This window comes from Rattus norvegicus, chromosome 3 (genome assembly GCF_021556685.1).
Source record: "Rattus norvegicus strain SHRSP/BbbUtx chromosome 3, alternate assembly SHRSP_T2T, whole genome shotgun sequence".
Classification (NCBI taxonomy): domain Eukaryota; kingdom Metazoa; phylum Chordata; class Mammalia; order Rodentia; family Muridae; genus Rattus; species Rattus norvegicus.
This window is the reverse complement of record NC_141536.1, coordinates 77,736,014-77,757,815: the sequence shown is the minus strand read 5'-3', so window position 1 is coordinate 77,757,815 and position 21,802 is coordinate 77,736,014. Positions and strand designations below refer to the sequence as shown.

The 21,802-nt window shown below is 49.4% G+C and overlaps 1 protein-coding gene and 1 pseudogene across 6 annotated transcripts; one reads left to right on the top strand and one right to left on the bottom strand.

The window, feature by feature from the left end:
- Nucleotides 1-11,176: 11,176 nt before the first annotated feature.
- Nucleotides 11,177-12,758, bottom strand: LOC147995575 (uncharacterized; annotated as a pseudogene).
- Slc35c1 (solute carrier family 35 member C1) lies at nucleotides 11,610-18,936 on the top strand. 6 transcript variants are annotated; one of them, XM_087651901.1, is made up of 3 exons: nucleotides 11,610-11,725; nucleotides 12,897-13,420; nucleotides 16,930-18,936. In XM_087651901.1, the coding sequence occupies exons 2-3, from the start codon at nucleotides 12,928-12,930 to the stop codon at nucleotides 17,487-17,489; spliced, it is 1,053 nt and encodes a 350-aa protein (XP_087508027.1). In that variant the 5' UTR covers nucleotides 11,610-11,725; nucleotides 12,897-12,927; the 3' UTR covers nucleotides 17,490-18,936.
- The last annotated feature ends 2,866 nt before the right edge of the window (nucleotides 18,937-21,802 follow it).

Sequence of the window (21,802 nt, the reverse complement as noted above, 5' to 3'; positions counted from 1 at the left end):
TTTCTCCCAGCCTAGTTCCTAGGCAAAAGCTTGTGTACCTCCTGTCCCTATAAATTGTCCTATTTTAGATGCTGTGGTAGAATATTGTTTGAGTTTGTCTTCCCAGGGTTTTCAGTGACAAGATGGTAGAACAAGCTGGACCTACTAGAAGTGATTTGGTCCCTAGAGATGTAACACTGTCCTTAGAATAGATTAGCAACGTTGTCATGAGACCCTGCTTAATTTCCTTGAGGATGGGTTGTTATAAGAACAACAATCCTGGGGCTGGAGAGATGGTTCAGCTATTTCCTAGAGGTACTGAGTTCAATTTCCAGCACTGGCATGGAGGCTTGCAACTGACTATCATCCCATCAGAGTCCCAGAAAGAGACTGAAGAGGAGGAGAGAAGGACCACAAGGAGGAGAAAAGAAGGAGAGACCATGTGGATGAGCCAGGAGGATTTGCCCTGGGGTCTCGATGAGAGAGCAGCCGTGAGGACACACCTGGACAGAGCAAGCCACAGCAAGACTCAGATGGGCACAGAGACATGTGGCTGGCACTAGCAGCCTAGGCAGGTTAGAATGGTTCAGAACCTGCCCAGTTTAGGCTTGCAGCTTGTTAATAAAAATAGCAGGTTTCTGTGTCTTTGTTCCAGAGCTAAGATGGGCTAGGGCAGACACAGAAACATCCTGCAGTTATTTCAAAAAGAACGGTAGAAAAACCCCCACAGAAAAGTTATTACACTCCCGTGTCCTAACACATGTTCCTTCCTAAGGTTCACTATGTGTGTGAGAAACATGTCTATTTTTGAGTGGCTGGGCGAAGTTTTCTACACAAGTCAGACACACTTAGTTACATATCTATTATATAGAATATAACAGTTACTACATTCCACCATAGCCTCGATGTCTTCTTTGTTCTCAGTGACTTCTCGTTCTATTAATATTCTATCATTACTGAAAGTAAGATAGTGAGGTAGTTGAAGTCTCCAGCCGTCGCTGTAGGACTTAACACCACAGACTGAGTCTCTGTGGTGAAGTCAGTCTTGGTTTCTTTTCCTGTCGCTGTGATCAAAGTAACCTGAGTGGCAGCATCGTTCCCCGGTGCGGGTCCCTGATCTGCCCGCTGTGGGACAGCAGAGAAAGCTCGCTGAGCACTGAGCATGCCTGCAGTCATTTCTCTCTCTGCCCAGGAGGGTGGCTGTAACCGGCTAACTCAAGTTCCTGTCTCAGCTTCCCCACAATGACAGAAGAACCTGGAATCATGAACTAGATTAAACTCCCTCTCCCCAACTCCCTCTGCTTCATTATTGGGGTATTTTCTCACAGAAACAAAACTAGGACTTTTTTCTTACATCTTTTATTATGGCTGCCTGGGATTTAATAGGAATGAATCCTATTGTATTTTTTTTTAAAGATTTATTCACTTATGAGTACACTGTAGTTGTCCTCAAACACACCAGAAGAGGGCATCAGATCTCATTACAGATGGTTGTGAGCCACCATGTGGTTGCTGGGATTTGAACTCAGGATCTCTGGAAGAGCAGTCAGCGCTCTTAACCTCTGAGCCATCTCTCCAGCCCCTATTGTATTTTAATAATCAGAATTTTTCTTCCAATAAAACTTTTAGGTGGCAAAATACACATTTTTCTTTCAGTTGATATCATAAAATATGAATAATTCTCAAATAACATGGTTTTGAGTGATTAGAAACCTAATGGAATTAAATTCTTTTGTTTAATGTTAAAGTAGAATTTTGTCAAACAAAGACAGAAATATAAAAAGTAATTGAATCTCAATTATCCCACCTAATCGTCTTATTTAAATTTATACAAACATTTGTTGCTTCTCAACCAGTGAAATGTTCCTCCTAAAGTTATCTGGCTAACACGTGCTTTTAATATTCGCATGAACTGTCTATCCATTCTCCCGTTTATCTAAATAGCTGAAAGGTAACAATTATTTTCACATGGGAAATAACAGCTTTCTGTTATCATTAATTATTGGACCATTTACCCCAGCATAATAAGCATGAGTGTGCCCATAATTGCCTCATATGGAGCACAGAGAAAGATTTCTACATTACAAATGGCCAGCTACTAAGATTACCCTCAAATGGCCAGCTACTAAGATTACCCTCAAATGACCAGTTTGTATTCCTGGTGTAGTTAGATTGTTCAAATGTCTCCTAGTTGGGGATGGTAGTACACTCCTATCCTACGAAGGCTGAGGCAGGAGAATCCCTGTGAGTTTGAGGCCACCTGGGCTACATAGTAAGACAATCTAAACAAACCAACCAGGACTAGCAAGACAGCTCAGTAAGTAAAGACGAATGCCATCAATCCTGTCTACATTCTGTCCCCAAGATCCATATAGTGGCAGACTAGCACCCTCCTGAGAGCTGTCCTCCACTCTTCATAGTTGCACCCACCCATGTATGTGCTCACAAAATCGGTATGTTACATACACCTATTTTTAAAAAAGGAAACCAAGGCTGAGTGTGGTGATGTATACCTATAATCCTAGCCCTCAAGAGGCTCACACAGGGTGATTATCGAAGTTTGAAGACAGCCTGGACTACAAAGCCTGAGCTATAGAAAGCTCCCATACCAAAAAGAGTGTGTGTGTGTGTGTGTGTGTGTGTGTGTGTGTGTGTTTCTGAGTGTGTATACATGTATGTATCTGAGTTTGTGTATGTGATTGTGTATGTATGTATGTATGTATGTATGTATATATGTATGTATGTATGTATATGTGCATGTGATACGTTCCTTTCATGGTCACAAGATTATTGACTTCCCAGTCACAGATATTTCACAAAGAACACCACCATGACATTCAACCAATGGATCTTCCAAAGGCTGAAGCTCTGTAGCTGTGATCTGAATTTGACTCATGTCCCCAGAGTCCATTGGAATTACACCCCAGATCCTGAGGGTGGTGCTGATACAAGGTGGTGGATTTGGGGGTAGTAGGTCCTTAGAGCACTGTAAGCTGGACACTGTTTCTGTGAAGTGCCTTGAGTTCTCGTAAGAGAATTCTTACAAAGGGGGCATTGTTCTGGCATGCTGGTGCTCACCTCTAATCCCAACACTGAAGGGCAGAGGCCAGTGGGTCACTGTGAATTCAGGTCAACCTTGTCTACATAGAGACCAGGATTACATAGCGAGACCCTTTGTCAAGCAAGTAAGCAAGCCTGCTCACCCCATTTCTCTGCTCCAGTTCGATGGCTGCTGCTCCTAGCATTCTCCTCACCTCACCACTTGTCCATTTGGCCACCAAGCCTCTGCGGAGCACCTACGGCAGGCTGTGGGACAAGTGCCAGGGACCCTGTGGTGAACAGGACAGCTTTATTCTCCTGTAGAACACGAGACACATTTGACTGCATGATTAGCCAGCCTGCGCCCACACGCTCCACCTCATAACTCTGTTCTGTCCTCCCGTTCAGCTTCAGGAAATGCTCTGGCCAGGAGAATAAGAGTAATAAGACCCAAAGTGTCAGAGAGTTTAAAAGCATACTTGGGCTCAGGGCAGCATCTGAGAGGAGTGAGGGGTAGATGAGAGGTTTGAAAGGAAAAAAGAGAAGGGGGAAATGGTGTAATTCCATTATAATTTCAAATAAATAAATAAAATTTAAAAGACAGAAGAAAAAGGAGCAGGTCTGACTCTAGGTCAGGTCAGAGCAGTGGGTAGATCCAGTGGAACTTCATGGTGACACTTCTGGCTGACACTGCCCTCGGGGGCAGGGTTTCAGAAAGAGGAAAGCACACGATCTTAAGGTGAACCTGCCTCCCTGGGGTTGTTCCTGTGTCCCTGGGTTAACCCTTAAGGAAAGGGACAAGGGCATGTCTACAACCTAGAGGCTGATTCCATTCTTCCCACAGATGCTACAGGAAGAAAACCATTGCCAACACCTTGTACAAACCTACAGAGGAGGTCCAGAACCCAGGATGACGGAAGGGCCCACTGTGATGAGTCAGTCGGCAGGTCAGTCCCAGGACCCCAGTTACAGCAGCAGATTGCCTTGGTGGGTAGTGCTGTCATAGACATTATTAGGGTGTGAATATGAGTCTCAGGATACCTGTTGCAGTGTCCAAAGATTGGAAACAGAAATAGAGACAGTTTATTATTAAGTGGTGTTTGTTTAAGGATTTTATTTTTAAGTGGGGGCAGGAAGGGCATACATGTGAGTACAGGTGCCCACGTAGACCAGAAGCTTCCCAGGAGCTGGAATTATAGACCACTGTAATCCATCCTTCAGATATAGGTGCTGGGACCCAACTCAGGTCCTCTATAAGAGCATATATGTGCTTATCTGCTAAGCCCCTGCAGTTTAACTTGCAGGCAGATCGTGTGTCCTCTGGCATGAATATCACCTCTTGCCTTTGTCTCTGTGATAGTTTGAATTGAACGGCCCCCATAGACTCAAGTATTTGAATGCTTGACCCAGAGCACTATCAGGACGTGTGGCCTTGTTGGAGTAGGTGTGGCCTTTGGAGGAAGTGTGTCACTGTGGGGATGGGCTTTGAGGTCTCTTATATTCAAGCTATACCGTGTGACTCACAGTCTCTTTCTGCTGCTGTGGATCAAGATGTAGAACTCTCAGCTCCTTCTCAGCACTAGGTCTGCCTGCTTGCCACCATGCTTCTCACCGTGATAATGAACTAAACCTTTGAACTGTAAGCTAGCCCCAATTAAATGTTTTCCCTTATAAGAGTTGCCGCGGTCAGCCGGGCCTCAGTACTTGGGATGTAGAAGCAGGCAGATCTCTCTGAGATTTAGGTCAACCCAGTCTACAAAGTGAGTCCAGGACAGCCAAGGCTCTGTTACACAGAGAAACCCTGTCTCAAAAAACCATTTAAAATAAACAGTTGTCATGGTCATAGTCTCTCCTCACATCAATAGAAACCCTAAGACAACCTCCAAGCATGCTTCACCTTATGAAGACACCAATGTCTTAGTTAGGGTTTTACTGCTGTGAAGAGACACCATGACCAAGGCAACTCTTATAAGGGACAATATGTAATTGGAGCTGGCTTATAGTTTCAGAGGTTTAGTCCATTATCATCAAGGCGGAAGCATGGTAGTCTCCAGGCAGTCAGGGTACTGGAGAAGGTGCTGAGAATTCTACATCGTGTTCTGAAGGCAAACAGGAGAAGACTGGCTTCTGGGAGACTAGGAGGAAGTCCTCTCAAAGTCCACCCCCATAGTGACACATTTCCCCCAACAAGGCCACACCTCCTAATAGTGTCATTCCCTGGACCAAATATATTCAAACCTCTACAACCAGTCATGAAGTTTAGGACTTGCTTTGAACTGGATGTGCTCATTCTAATTCAGCAGAACAGCTGCAGAAAGTCTTTTCCTACTCTCATTCTGTAGCTGTGCAGAGGATTCCACGGTAGAGGTTATTCAGTCCTGTATATCTATGATGTGCTGAGCAAGATACAGGCTGTAAGAGATACCAAAGCTCCCTTGCTTGGGCTGAAACCTATCTAATAACCCTAGTGTCAGTCTCATATTCATTCACTGCACACTTTCTGCGGGCCTACTGCGTGCAGACCACATGGTAAGTCACAAAGAACAACAGACTCCTAGAACTTAGACTCATGCTCTTAGAGCAAAGGTCACCATGCTGGCAGTGCCGGGAGCAGTTAGACAAGCTGAGTTCTATCTTGGTAGAAATTACTCTGGAGAAATTCATTCCTGCACCCACGCCCTTCTCTGTGATGTCTGGAGGTTAGGGGTTAACACAAACAGTCCCTAAGGTTCTGTGAAGCTTTGATGTTCTAAGTGGTTTTCCAACATGTGAAAATGATTTTGCCTGGGCCTGGTGATGTAGGTATAATTGTTGCTACTAGGAGTCTGAGGCAGAAAGATCACAAGTTCAAGACCATCTATGCTACAGAGTGAGTTCAAAGCCAACCTAGGTAATAATAAAACCCTGTCTCGAGAAGCTTTGCCAGAGCCTGACAAATACAGGGGCAGATGCTCACAGCCAACCATTGAACTGAGAACAGGATCCCCAATGGAGGAGTTACAGAAAGGACTGTAGGAGCTGAAGGGGCTTGCAACCCCATAAGAACAACAATATCAACCAACAAGACACCCCCCCCCCAGAGCTCCCAGGGACTAAACTACCATCCTAAGAGTACACATGAACAGACCTGTGGCTCCAGCTGGATATGTAGCAGAGGATGGCCTTGTTGGGCATCAATGAGAAGAGAAGCCCTCTGTCCTGTCAAGGCTTGAATGCTCCAGTGTAGGGAATGTCAGGGCAGGGAGGTGGGAGGGAGTCGGGGGGAGCACCCTCGTAGAAGCAGGGAGAGATAGGGGGTTTCTGGAAGGGAAACCGGAAAAGGGGATAGCATTTGAAATATAAATAAAAATATCCAATAAGAGAAAAATTGGAAATTTAAAAGAAAAAGCCCTGTCTCAAAATTTTAAAAGGAAAGAAATGGGGGAGGGGTGAGTTATAGATGTAGTTCAGTGGCAGACCACCTGCCTAACATGCGTGAGGCCCAGAGTTCAATCCCCAGTACAGGAAGGATGGAGGGAGGGACGGTTAAGAAAAAAGGAAGGCAGGGGTAGGGAGCTAGGGAGGGAGGGAAAAAGGAGAAGTGGGAGGGAAGAGGAAGAAGGAGACACCCTGAGGTACTCAGTGCTGTGCACTAAGAAAGGGAGAAGAACCTTAGCAGTTTAATTAGTGAATGATTGCCCAGGTTCAAATCCCAGCCCTGTCTTTTACAAGCCTTCAGAAACCTTGGAGGGTCATAGGTTCCTTTACCTCTCTGAATCTATTTCTGTTTATATAGTTGGCCTTTCTTTCTTCCTACTTCCTTCCTTTTCTCCTCGTCCTCCTGCTCCTTCGTCTTCCTTTTCGTAATGTCTTGTGTAGCCCAGGCTGACCTGAACTTGCTATATAGCTGAGGATGACCTTAAATTGCCTCCACTTCTCAAATGCTCAGGTTAGTGGTACATACCATTGTGTCCAGTTTCATGTCGAGTTGAGGATCAAACCCAGGGGCTTCACACATAGTAGGCAAGCACTCTACCAACCGAGCCACAACCCCAGAAGGTGAGGCAATGTGAGTTATTCTGTGTATGTATATAGTGCTGAGGCCACAGGGCGGTCAGTGCCAGTAACTGCTAGTCACCACTGTCCCCAGCACACTGTCTACCACCAGGGAGCTCACAGCTGAGGTGGGAGATAAAACCGATGAATGGTGGAGCTAGAGGAAAAGACCAGACAGTGGATGAGCTGTAGGGCTACCAAGTTGCTTCTGTGGCAGATATCCTAGGAATTGGGACAACTTGGTTCCAGGCACAACCTTCAGTAGACCAAGAAGCAGCAATGCCAGGTGTCTTAGTTAGGGTCTCCATTGCTGTGAAGAGACACCATGACCAAGGCAACTCTTACATATTTAACTGGGCCTGGCTTACAGTTTCAGAGGTTTAGCCCATTATTATCATAGCAGGAAGCATGGCAGCATGCAGGCAGACATGGTGCTGGAAGAACCAAGAATTCTACACCCTGACCCAAAGGCACCCAGGAGGAGGCTCTCATTCTACACTGGGCAGAGTCTGAACATAGAAAACCTCAAAGCCCAGTCCCACAGTGACACACTTCCTCCAACAAGGCCACCCCTCCTAATAGTGCCACTCCCTGTGGGCCAAGCACTCAAACAAGAGTCTATGGGGCCCAAACCCAGTCAAACCACCAAACCAGGGCATTCCCTAGGCCTGTCATGTCTACAGTCTGAGACAACTAACTGTCTGCTATTAATACACCTACACGTTTCTTCAGCCGCCAGCTTAGCGACCCAAGGGTGTGGCACCTGTCCCTCGTGAAAGTAGCCACAGCAAGAGCGCACACAGCAGCAAAAAGACTTTCTGTTCCCAGTGTGGAACAGGAAGAAAGAGAGCTGGGTGGGGCTAGTCTCAAGCTTTTCTCACAAAGCCCTCTGAAGAGCTGCCTGAGGTGTGGGGGTCCATGAAAACTACCTTAACCCCTTCTAAGGACCCGAGAATGTCCCAGCAGGCTCCACTTCTCTAAGGAGGCCCCACCTTTTTATCTTCACACTAGGAAACAAGTCTCAGATGCATAGACTTTGGGAGACAAAGGACATCCAAACCACAGCATCGAGGACCCAAGAGATTAAGCAGAAAACTAAGGGTGAGTTGACTTCTGCTCAGGAGGCAAAATGGCCAGGTTTAAAATCCAGACTGTTCAACCTCCTCCTCCAGGGCCCCTTGAGATCAATTTGCGTGTCTGGGCTACAATATTCTAGTCTATAGACAAGAGACTGTGATGGCTCCACCCCACGGGGTGCTGTGAGGACTGGCCTGATGTGGATTAAACACCTGGCAAGATTCCAGCCTTCCATAAACCCTAAGTGTTAGGATGTGCCCTTGCCAAGAGCAATGACATTTGTTGGTCCTCAGAGTTGAGCTGCTAATCTGAAATGGCCTCCTTGCTTGGAGATGAAGTAAATACATGGATAGTTTCAGCATACTGACACAAGGCAGAACACCCAAGAAGGCCCAAGTGCTTAAGAGAGGTCAGCCCAGGAAATAAAGATGATGTCGTATAAATTTGACTAAAAGAGAGGCTGGCTCCCTTCTCATCTCTGTGTCTTTCTCGGTTTTTCCTGAAAGATGTGTTCCTTTGTCTGGCACTCCACCTTCCACTGACAGGCACTCCTAATCCCAGCTCTCCTGCCCTGACCTTGAACACCACCAGCTCTGCCTGGTGTCCTCCACCCACTCACAGCTTGTGGATTTGGTTCACACTTTGATAACTGTACAGTGCAGGCCCAGTGACCATCCAATCTGAAGCCTTCCTGGAGCCTTCAACACGAGGGGTTAATAGCACTGAGCTGCCCAGAACTGTTTCCATGAGGCCTCTGTTTCGTCAAAGAAAAGCAAAGACTATCAGCCCCGTGGTGGCTTTAACTGATAGAGTTGTTTATCTCTAATAAACTGAAGGCAGTTCAGAGTGAAGAAGAGACTTTAGGCAAACTCTGAGGATCCAGGGTTTCTCCATGCTGTGATCTGTCATCCTTGGCTTTCCTCCAGCTGTCCTACAATTTGTAGTCACAGGGATCCGCTGCCCTTCCAGACCTCAGTTCTGCATTGCAGGCAGAAAGGGGAAGGGGAAGCAATAAAGACAACAGTTCGACTCGTTGTCCAAAAGCATAACACACAGTCACCTAGGAGTGAGCAGTGCAGACGAGCCCACTGGTGTATATAGGTGATATTAGCAAGGAAGAAAACTAAAGTAATATAGGAAGAAAGCTGTGACCTGTAAAGCCAAAGCTGGCTTACTACCTGTTTTTATAAATAAAGTTTTATTAAATGCAGCTGTGCCCATTTGTTTACAATACTAAAATATCAATGTTGAGTCATGTAAAGAAACTATCTCGTATCCAGAGTTTAAAATGTTTGCTCTCTGATCCTTTACAGAAAAACCTGCAAATCCTCCTGGAGCAGATAAGGTGTAGAGGCTGACAAAGTATCAGCAAAAGACAGACTTCTCCCCAGGCCCAGAAAACCCTTATAAAGAACCCCTATACCTTATGCCCAACTTTAAAGCTGGTTTATGCGAGACGATGCGCAGAATCCAGACTTGTGGCAATTTGACTTGGGAGCTGACTCAAGCAGTGGGGACCATGCCGAGGTGGAGCTTTGCAGACAGATAGTTCATCTAGAGGATGCCAAGACACGTGAACTAATGCGTGACATCCGTTGGCCCATTGGTATGTGTCCTTCCCCCAAAGCTGTGATTAAAGGCAGTCTGCCCCGTTGTGTAATGCACATGCTGAGAATTCACACTCACACCCTCACGCTTGCAGAGAAAGCACCCTTACCCCCTGAGCCACCTTCCTAACATAGTGAGACAGGTTCTCACTATGTAGCCCAGGCTGGCCTGAGACTCACTATGTAACCCAGGCTGGCTTAAAACTAACCATCCTCCTATCTGAACCTCCCTACACTGGCATGATAGCCATGGCCCACCTGCCCTCTATCTTCACACTTTAATTTCCAGGTTGAGCTCACTGACTTTGCACTCACCAAGAATGAAACAGTCACAGTGTCAACTGGCCTGAATGCACATCAAACTGCAGCTTCAGGGAATAATCCCAAAACAGACCAGTTTCTCTTGAAGACCAATGCCAGCTTGCTTGAGTCAGAATATTACATACACAAACACACACAAATACACACACACACACACACACACACACACACACACAAAGGCAAATGGTTGTTAGCAATTTCTTCCTATTGTTCAATCTCCTGTTGTCATGCTTGGATGTGAGCTCCTGAGAAAGGACAGTGACAGGACACTAATGAGCAGTGAAAGAGCCCCCTCAGTCTCCTGGTTTGGTCTCTCCCTGGCTAACACACAGGAATTTCAACATGATTCTCTAGGCCACCTGTAATAAACACCTTTCTGGATGCTCCAAATGAAATTGGTAAGACGGCGGATGAATTACGCCTGGAGTCCAACTTCCGTGAGACCTGAACACAAGAAGTCCTTGAGCAGTGTTATCTGTGAGGGCTCCCTCTTCCAGCCGCAGGCCTGACAGAGTACCTTAAAAGCCTCTCCTGAGGACTGCAACTACAGAAGAATTCTGTAGATAAGACAGTGTTCTCAAAAGCCTTTGGATACCTTTGCTTAGCTACATCACATTCAGCCCTTGGTCAAGCACACATGGGGTGCTCCCTCCTTCATGTACTCTGAGGTGGGCAACCAGTGTCACTCCTTTCCTAGTGGAGAGTGGAGCTGTCCATTAAAACCAGCAAATCTATAGTTAAATGTGTTTCAATTTTATATTTTAACAAATAGTACTGATTCCCACACCCTTTTCCCTTGCTGTGCTGGGAATTGTACCGGGGACATTGTGCATGTCAGGCAAGCACTCTAACACAACCCTTTATCTGTCTCTCGGTATGCTTGTCCAAGCCTACTTTTTTGAGACAAATCTCACTAAGTTGCCCAGGCTGGCCTTGAATTTACTCTAGCCCAGACAGGCCTTGAACTTTTGACCCTCCTACCTCAATTGGGATTACAGCCCTTTACCACCAGGCCCTACTAATAAAACAGTAATTGAAATACTCTAAACCCGACATCTTTATAGCCAACCACACAAGCAATAAGTCTGGAACCATTTCCACAATAAAACCAGCTCGGCCTAGGGCAAACTTGCCTGCCCAACAATGGTGCTAGGGAGAAACGAGAGAAAAGTCAGTCCTGCCAGATGCCCTGGTGTAAAAGACCCCACTCAAGCCTGGTCCCCAGGGTACCCTTGTCAGGGAGTGGCTGCATTCGGAGTTTCTCCCAACCACACCTTTCTGGAAGCACCAGCTTGGATCGTAGGGCCAAGGATGCATCCTGATAAAGGGGCCAAGGATGCATCTTGATCAAGGGACGTGCCAGCAACGGTAACAGAATGGAGGAGTCCCAGGATGGCAGGGGCGGAAGGCAGGAGATGGTGTTGGCCTTAGATAAAGCAAAGGGGCCTTCTGGATGGGCTCCCGGGGTAATCGCCCCACCTCGCCCAGAGCCGGACGTGGCACGCGCTGGGGACAGCGAGCAGGAAGTCGTACCGGGGGCGCGGCTTGGGCAGCGTTGCAAGTGCAGCGGAGGGCCGTGCAGCAGGTGTACCTGAGGGCACCGCCGGGTGTGAACACCAGGTCTCTGCCTCAGCCAGGACGCTAGAGCCCAGGCGGGTGAACGGACGGTACGTTCTGGAAGGGGTAGGTAAGCGGCCCGGGAAAGGGGATACAGCATTGAGAAGCTCAGAGGCTTTGGTCTGGACATCCAGAATGGACTTTATCTGGAGGAGGTGACGTGGTTTCTGGACTCTGAAAGTGCTGCTTGGATCTCCGGGACTTCAGGTCCTCCTGACTAGGTCTGGAAGCGGTAAAAATGGGAGTAGGAAGAAAGGAGAGGACTGCAACAAGGTCTTCCCGAGTGACCTGAGCTCGTAGGATGGGGGAGGTGCAACGGTGGGGATCCGGGCGCCAAGGGCTGGTGTGGGGGTCTCCAGAAATAGAATGGTGGTATTCCATTTTCTGGGAAGATGGTGAAGATGCACCTGACCAAGTCTAGTGGATCTGAAGAGGCCAGGGGAACAGTGTGGGTGGAGGGGAGAATGACAGAACCTTCCAGAAAATGGGAGAGGCCATAGCACTTGAAAATTCTCCCCGGCCTCCGGGTATTCCCGGAAGAAGAGGGCAGGTTTGTGGGTACAGGTGCAGACCTGCGGGCGCGCTCCTGACGGCCGCGAAGTGGGAAAGGCCCTGAGAGCTGGCCCTTTAAGACTGTTCGTAGGCGTGTCAGGAAATGCTTCTGGGCCCGCCCCGCTCGGTAAGTGGCCCGGGACTGGCGACGCTGAGCCGGAACTTGAATTCAGTTCGTGGCAGCCGCGGGGCCTTGCTCCGGCCAGGCCCCTGTCCGTGTCCCTCGAGACGCCTCCCGGAACCTCGGTGATCTGATCCCTGCCGCACGCCCTCCCTTCGGCTCCGCGGGTGCTTCCGGGGGCTCCCGCAGCCCATGCCTCCCTCTCCCGCTCTCTCGCTTCTTTTCTCCCTGAGACTCACATGCCTCCTGTCGTCAAGCAGGCCATGGCTGTCAGGGCCTACATCCTTAGTTAGGCCCCTTCTCCCTTCCCTGGGTCTTGCTTCATGAGTCCCACCCCTCGACCCCCCACCCCCGGGAGAGAACAAGATGAGGAGCGGTGCACCTCGGCAAATCCGGAAGCAGAACTTCATCCAAGAAGGAGGGGACCGATAGGTCACCCCATGTGACAATTGAATCCTGCAGCCACAGGCCCTAGCAGCTTGAAGCCCTGTAGTCCAGGGAATGCTTCTGGCAGTGAGGTGACCCAGCTCTTCTGCCACCATGAACAGGGTCCCTCTGAAGCGGTCCAGGATCCTGCGCATGGCGCTGACTGGAGCCTCTGCTGTCTCTGAGGAGGCAGACAGCGAGAACAAGCCATTTCTGCTACGGGCTCTGCAGATCGCGCTGGTGGTTTCTCTCTACTGGGTCACCTCCATCTCCATGGTATTCCTCAACAAGTACCTGCTGGACAGCCCCTCCCTGCAGCTGGATACCCCCATCTTCGTCACCTTCTACCAATGCCTGGTGACCTCACTGCTGTGCAAGGGCCTCAGCACTCTGGCCACCTGCTGCCCTGGCATGGTAGACTTCCCCACCCTAAACCTGGACCTCAAGGTGGCCCGAAGTGTGCTGCCGCTGTCCGTGGTCTTTATCGGCATGATAACCTTCAATAACCTCTGCCTCAAGTACGTGGGGGTGGCCTTCTACAACGTGGGACGCTCGCTCACTACCGTGTTCAATGTGCTTCTCTCCTACCTGCTGCTTAAACAGACCACTTCCTTTTATGCCCTGCTCACCTGTGCCATCATCATTGGTGAGTGGGGCTGGGGGTTGGGGGGGTGGATGCTGGGGGGAGCAGGAATCCTGAAGATAAACACATGACACTGTATCTGTCTCAGGTCTCCTCTATCACCAGTCATAGGAAGAGATCTGTAGAGAACAAATTACTTCCTTACTGTGTCTCCGTGAGTTAGGGATCCAGCCAGGGTGAAAATAATAACGTTAGCAGACACTTACAGCAAAGCCAACCAGGCACTCAGATCTAAGCACTTGATCCATATGAACCTAACTGACCCCCATTACGAGGTGAGATGCAGCTGCGTTTTACAGAGAGAAGCCTGAGGTACAGAGAAGCTAAGTATCTGGGATCACACAGCTAATCACTGGCGGAGCTGGGATTTGAACATGGGCAACTACCTCTGTAGATCACACTCTTGGCTGCCACGCCACTGTTCTTCTCTACCAGTCAAGGATGATCTCAGGCAATCACGACTGGCACAGGTACCTCTACCCGCTGAGCCATTTCACTGGTCCAATATGTGTGTGTGCTTTAAGAGGCTCTAACTGCCTCTTCGGATGTGACCATAAAGAATTACTTTTAGGAATGTTGGAGTGATCATTACACACTAGCATCCTCTTTAGGTACCGGCAAGCCCTCTGAGTGGCGGCATCTCTGCGAAACTGCAGCCTGGAGAGGTTGTGCTCCTCGCCACAGCCCCACAGCTAAGAAGAGGCAGTCTGGGATGCAGTCCCATGCTGGCCACACTCCCTGGCCTGTGTTTCAACCCAGTCTGCTTGGTTCCTGCCCATTGGGAGTTAGCATGATACAGACCAGCACTAGAACTACGGGCCAAGTGTGCTTTTAAATGAAAGCCCGGGAAGTTTGAAACATCCAGTTCCTCAGCGTCAGTCGCTGTATCCTGATTCTGCAACCATCTTTTCAGGGCCCGGTAGTCACATATAGCTAGGGGCTCTTGGCTTGGACAGCATGTGTTAGGGAACATGTTTGCCACTTTGAATTCATTTAGTGGCTGCTGGGTTACAGAGACCAGGGCATCTTTTCCCTCAGAGTCCCGGATGAATGGAAAGCAACCTTCGTTTGTACCTGCTCTGGTTTTTAGTCTGTCTTGTTTGGCCTACTTAGATGTCCCTGGGTGTCTCTGAGGCCCAGGCTTGGTGCTCTAGTTGTAGGGACCAGGCCAACCTGTACCATCTTCCCTAGAAATGTTCCCCAGGTTGGACAGCTCCCGGATTCAGGGGTACGGGGAGAGAGGTCAGCACTGCCAGCACCTCTCCCACTGCCCCCACATATGTAGCCTAGGAGAGCTGGAACGCCTTCAGTTCTCACCATCTACAAGCTACCCTAGGGTCCCGCTTCAGCCCACCAGCCCTGCCAACGTTAGAGGGGATGGCCCTCCTATCGGAAGAACACACATGCAGGAAGGCACAGTCGCAGGAGAACCTGAGCCTGGGTCCCCAAAGTAACAAGTAGCTGAGAGTGAGGCACCTGAGAGCCATGGCGGCCTGCCCAAGTGGCACTGGAAAGTGGAGCTCTCTGCTGCCCCCAATACTGGCCCATCTGTTTCCTCTCCTCTCCCTTCCTCCTTTGAGGGAGGCCCATCTCTGGCAGCCATGGCCTCCTACGCATGGAGTACTTTGCAACGCCTCTCGGGCTCACAGCCCCTGCAGGGTCTAGGTCCTTGAGAATGGAGAATGGAGTCACTTCTGAACTCAAGTGGTAACCAACAGGAGGCATGGGTTGCTCTGGCTGCACAGGGAAACCCATAGTGGGCTCTACTGAGCCAAGTGCCAATGGTGCTGGAGGGCCTCGTGCCCCTGTTCTGAGATAGCATCTTGCTATGTTGCCCAGGCTGGCCCTGCCCCCAGGTCTGAGGTAACTGGGTCTGCAGGAGCACGACCTTGCCTCTCTCCAGCTTCTCTAAGACTTGTGCCTTTCTCTTAGCAGTCTCCATCCACTCATCCTCCATCCACTGATCAGCTATTAGTTTGTGTCCAAGTATTTGCCAGGCTCTGTACCAAGTTTTAGGGTACAAGTTTGAGAAAGGTAGGGTGGGGTCCTCACTCCTGGTGCATGGCAGATGTTGATGTTGATGGCAGAAACAATAGTTACACTAGATGGTAAGGGCTGTGGGTATCGAGAGGGAGCAGGGAGCATGAGGGATAATCTGATTAGGTCTTGCTGAGAAGTCCTTGCTGGAATGAGACTGCTCAAGTAGTACAGGCTAGGAACACACATTTGAGTGAGTGCAGTGTTTCCTGAGGGCAGTGGGGAACCACAGAGGAAATATCCACTGTAGGAAGATCGTTCGAGTCATAAGACAGAGAGTAGGTCGGTTAACATGGGAGCAGGAGCATGGTCCCAATTTTTACAGATGAAGGAAATTGGAACTCAGAGAGGTCTCCCAAGCAGCTCAGCTTCAAAATCACAGAGCAGTCAGAGGCCTGATCGCTCTGATGCCTGTGCTGGTCCTGCTGTTTCCTGCAGCAGCAATAATTCTCTGCCTTGTGGGAATGCAGGGTCTAAATAAAGAGACCATAGCGTCTGCCAGCCAGGGGCAGGCAAGGAGCATTGTGTAAACAGCAGGAAGCCCAGTGCTGTGGCCTAGGGAGGCATGGAGGTTCTTACAGCAGAGAGTGACCCTAGAAGGAATAGAGTCCTGGAGTGACTATAAGCAGCATCAGGCCATGAGCAGCTCTGACCTAATGCTCACGCTGCAAGAAGCCAGGGCTTAGAGCCCGTTTCCTTTTTAGTGCTCAAGGTCACTTTACAAGGCCATCAGGCACCTATGCTATTTTATAGCCCTCATTGCACTGGGTATTGGTATAATTTGGGAGGAGGGGGATTATGCCCTCTTGGCTCCCTTTATCTACAGGCCATTTCTATGCCCACTTTAACCCATACAGCTCCCAAATAAAAGACACAGAAACCTGGTATTTTTATTAGCATGCTGCTGGCACTATGCAGGGCAGGTTCTGAACCATTCTAACCCTCTAAGCTGTTAATGCCAAGATAAATGCCCTGTTACTTGCCCTCTGAGTCTTTCTCTGGCTTGCTCTGCCCCATGTGTGCCCTCATGGTGAATCCTCCTGGTGTCTCCGCGTGGTCTCTCCACACCTTTCTGCTCCTCTCTCTACCCCAGATGCTCTCACTGGGATCGGACATCCCAGCTCTACTGTCCTCTCCCGCCCAGTCATAGGCTGATTGGCTCTTTATTAACCAATCAGAGATTATGGGAAACAGTTTTTACATAACATTGAGACCGGAAGATGCTTGACCCTCAAGAGCTTACCTGTTGTCTGTACTGTAGCCAGATGTCTGGGCACAAAAACCAGCAGGTGAACGCACAGTACACAAGACTGACCCCCAACAGAGGGGGAAGACTGGTTTTCATTCTGGGTTCCACCTCCATGGCCCATGCAGAGGTTAGACTTTGTATATGCCGATGATGAGGTCAGAATCCCGTCCCTCTCCCTCCTGTCCTCTTCCCTCTTTACCTTGTCACTCCTCTGTCTCTGTTGCAGGTGGTTTCTGGCTGGGAATAGATCAAGAGGGAGCTGAGGGCACCCTGTCCCTGACGGGCACCATCTTCGGGGTGCTGGCCAGCCTCTGTGTCTCACTCAATGCCATCTACACCAAGAAGGTGCTCCCTGCCGTAGACCACAGTATCTGGCGCCTAACCTACTATAACAACGTCAACGCCTGTGTGCTCTTCTTGCCCCTGATGGTAGTGCTGGGCGAGCTCCATGCTCTCCTGGCCTTCGCTCATCTGAACAGCGCCCACTTCTGGGTCATGATGACGCTGGGTGGACTCTTCGGCTTTGCCATTGGCTATGTGACAGGACTGCAGATCAAATTCACCAGTCCCCTGACCCATAATGTGTCGGGCACAGCCAAGGCCTGTGCACAGACAGTGCTGGCTGTGCTCTACTATGAAGAGATTAAGAGCTTCCTGTGGTGGACAAGCAACTTGATGGTGCTGGGTGGCTCCTCTGCCTACACCTGGGTCAGGGGCTGGGAGATGCAGAAGACCCAGGAGGACCCCAGCTCCAAAGAGGGTGAGAAGAGTGCTATCGGGGTGTGAGCTCCTTCAAGGACCCAGGGCTGAGCTCAGGTGGGGCCTACCCAGCACTGCAGGCTTCCCACAGAGCCAACTGGGTATGGCCCTGAGCAACATTGTTTACATCCTCCTCAGAGTATGATCTAAGAGGAGCCAGGTTCTTTCCTGGTAATGTCTGAAAGCTGCCAAATCTCTTATCTGCCCCCATCTTCTTGTCTTGGGAAAGCCCTACTGGGAGTGGCACCCTTCCTGCCTTCTCCTGGGGCCTGACTACCTCCATATCGCCTCTGGGGTTGGGTCCAGCTGCAGTCTTTGGGGACGGGACTGATGAAGTGATGTCTTACTTTCTACACAAGGGAGATGGGTTGTGACCCTACTATAACTAGTTGAAGGGAGCTGGGTGACCCCCCACATCTCTGCGGCCCTGGGCAGGTAGCATAATAGGTCAGGTGCTATTAACATCAGTAACACTCCAGACTAGCTTTGGAGGCCCTTGGGAGCTGAACCAAGCAAGAGAGGAAATGGCCATTCTGCTCTCTTCTGTGTGGATGGGTATGACAGGCCAACTGTCCATGGGAACTGCACCCAGGGTGGCTGAGAAAACACTCACCTTTGTACTCTATATTTGCAGCTTTAAACAGAGGGAGCCACGAGTTTTACACATTAAGTAGAGAGATGAATGCCTCCACAGCCCCTAACCCCAGCTTTTCCTGCCTGACTTCTCTTGGTCCAGAGGGGTCACCATCCTGTTCTCCAACACCTGGCCCAGCTACATGGCTGTCCCCTCTTTCTGTACTCCCTTTTTCCCCATCAGCCTACCCCAATGCCTCTATCTGCAGGCAGGAAGAGGGGTCCACTCATAGCCTCTGTTCCCATGTGCTTGGACCCCCGAGCCCTTCGTGACGGTAAGAGACACTTACCTTCTCTGAGGCTGGAGCTGAAAGGGCCCACTGATTCTCTGAGTTAGCCCATCAGGCTCCTGTCACAAGACAGCCTACACCCGTGTGGCTAAGAACAGAGGAGGTTGGTTTATAAGTCCACATAAACCCAGTGTTTCAGAGGAAACCCCTCTGTTCACATTCTCACATGGTAGAGGCACAGATAAAATCCCTCGGGCCTCTTATACAGGAGTACTAGCCCCATTCATGAGGGCTCCACCCCATGACCTAATCACCCCCAAAGCCTTCAACATACGGACTCCCACATGAATTTGGGGACAGAAGTACCGGACCATGATACCCCAGCACCACACCCTCCTAACCTCAGGGTAGCTGTCACTGTTCTAGTCCCTTCTGTTTGGCCTTTTTTACCCCCATGTCCTTGGGGTAATGTTTGATGTCTTTGTCCCTTTCATGAAAAGATGGGGAAACTGTGTTTGCCTTTGATTTCTACTTCCCACAGGTTCTAATGAAGTTGGTGGGGCCTGCTGGCCTGAGTTGTATGTGATTTAATAAAACAAACAAACAACGCATGATAGAGCATGTGTGTATGGACTGAGAGACACAGGGCCCAGTGGGGATCTAAAACCCAAGTCTGTGGGGACCCAGCTACAACAAGCAGCCTTCCTTCCTGGTCCTAGAAAGAATCTCTTAGGACAAGGATTTTCCAAATACCTACTCTGGGAAGTGGGTGTCCAGAATTCAAGTTTTCATCAGTACCAGCTGCCACTGCTGCCACTGACTTTGTGTTTACTGCGGCTGTCCACCTGTCCCTTACCTTCACAGCCATTCCTATTGTGTGGGATGGGAGGCATCACTGACCCTCCCCCCCCCATCTTACAGATGAGGACACTGAGGTTCAGAGAGGCTTGTGAGGAAGAAGTAGCAGCAAAATTCAGAGGGAGAGCCTCCTGCAGTGCCTAGACTACCTGCTACCCTGCCTGTCATTCAGCCGATACTCAGAAGAGTGCCTGCGCCCTCAGCCTGGAGCGCATGCCCTTTCTTTCAGAAGAAGAAGGTTAAAGCTATGTTAGCCTGCTCACTCACTGTATGACCAATACCTGACTGATCGCTTGAGGGAGGGGGGACGGTTGTGGCTCCCAGCTTCAGAGGTGTCAGTTCAACTACAACTGTAGGTCATATGAAAGGGACACCCAATGTATTGGATCCTTGAATCAATGCTGACCCTGTGTGATTCAGTCACTCCTACCAGAAAAATATAGTGTGCTTGGGGGACAGGGGTGATGCCACAGGCAAAGGAGGCCTTCTGGGTCTTGTTAGATGCAAGTTTCTGCGTCCTGTGTTCACCTGTGAGCATTGGGTAGGAAGGTTCCATGGAGGGGGTCACTGGCCCCAAGTCCTCCCCCTTGTCCCGGCAGGGGGAATGCTGCCACCTTGTACCCCTCTGCAAGGCCAGCAGAACCACCCAACGCACATCTAGAGAAATTGCAGGCCATCCTAAGCCTGTAAGTTGTGGGGAGACAGCATACATCAATAGATTCCTCACATAGTAGCCTAGGATGTGGGCTGGGTTATTTGAAGAAAACTGGGGGTCCTCATAGAATTGTAGGCTCCAAAAGGCGCTGACAAAAAGTCAGCAACCAGAATGTGGTAGCCAGCAATAGTGCGTGCTCCCACTGGCCAATGCACCCCACGAGAGTACCTGATCCTCACATCTGGGTGTCCCTGGTAGATGGGCGTGACTGGCTCAGATGTCACCCAGGCCATGCAATGGGCCTTTTGTCTCACAGGGTGCTGGGGCAGCAGCCCATCACTCCATCCTGAGATACTGCCTATAGTGGGCTCTGATGGGTGAAAAATGAGACCCCAAAATGGTTGATTTTTTTTTCCAGTCTGGATCTTTCTTTTTCAAAGATGCTTTTTGCCCTTGAACTTGCCCAGACCCATTGCTCTGCAGTTGAGGAAAGTAAGACATAGAAAGCTTAAAGGAAGTTTCTGAGGGCACAGAGCAAATTACTGTCTGCTCAAAACAAACTGGTGTGCCCCGATCCTGATCCAAGTGCCTTCCACTGGGCTGCTTTTGTGTTGGTTCTGAGGATTGAATTTGTGTCCTATGCTTGCATGAGGACTCTGATTCCTGAATTATCTCCTCATCTTTTATTTATTTAATCAATCACTTTTCTATTAGACACCACTTTAAAATAAAATAAAACAAAAATAAAAATGCTTAGAGGCACACACACACACACTTGTAATCCTAGCACAGGGGAGGCAGAGGTAGATAGATCCCTGGCTAGCCAGCCTAGCCTTATTGGCATGCCAGACCCTACAAACACAACAACAACAACAACAACAACAACAACAACACCTATTGGATGATCCCTAAGGTTGACTCCTAACCTTCCCACACACACATGCAAATGGTAATGATTAGAGGCTCCTCATGACCCACACCCTTGACAGCCATCAGGGCTTGAAAGCCAACCACCTTTGCAGTGTTGACCTAGGACCGTCCCCCCACCCCACCCCCCTAGCTCTACCTCCACCATCAACACTTACAAGCCGAAACCTGCAACCTCCTAGCCTGCACATCTCTAGTCAGCTTGCTGCCAATGCCTCATTCTCTACTTGTCCAAGGATGGTACCTTCAGGTCTTCCCTTTGTCTTCCCAGCAGTCCTCTCCCCTCCTCTGCTACTACAGAAACTGTACAAATGTGGCCAAGTCCCTTGCCATAGCAAACTGTAACCAAATCATCCCCATGCACTCTCATCTGGGTGACAGACCCAGGACCAGAGAACCCTGTACAAGACCCCAAATTCCAAATCTGCCACCCTGGCTAGCTCTCTGTACTTCTGAATTTTGAAGGTAGCTGAGACCAAGTTGCAAATCTGTCTGAGCAGTGTTCTGTCGCGATCTCACAGAATATCTGAGTTCATCAACTTACAAAGAGAAATGGTGGCTAGGCAGGATACCTCTGCCTATGATCCTAGCACTCTGGGGGAGGAGCCAAGAAGAGTGAGAATTCGAGGATAGCTTGGTTTATATAGCCAGACTCAAGGCAATTTTTGAGTTTTCAGTCTATGACTAATGGCCCAGCTTTAGGCCTGTTGTGGAGCAGCACATCTTGCCTGCATCATGGAGCAAAATCTGAATCAAAATCCAAGTCCTTCACCTCATAGCTGGAGAGCCAAATGAAAAGGAGGCCCTCCGACTCCCTAAAGACTCCTCCTTACGCACTTCTCCCTATCCCTTAAATGTTCTACCTCCATGGTAACCAAACCTCCAAGTTATAGATGACATCTGGAAGACACTGAAGTTCCACAGCAGAACCACAACTCTGCTGTCTATGTGTCTGATTGGTGGATGCCATGGAGGGGAACTGGGGTGGGCAGGCGAGCTTCCTGGAGATGGTTCACTGCTTTGCACAGCTGCAATGG

Excerpts from the sequence above, each read along its gene's own strand:
- Slc35c1 (XM_087651901.1), top strand. The coding sequence starts at position 12,928 with ATGGCGCTGACTGGAGCCTCTGCTGTCTCTGAGGAGGCAGACAGCGAG. Across the intron at positions 13,421-16,929 it reads CACCTGTGCCATCATCATTG|GTGGTTTCTGGCTGGGAATA; the intron begins GTGAGTGGGGCT and ends TCTCTGTTGCAG.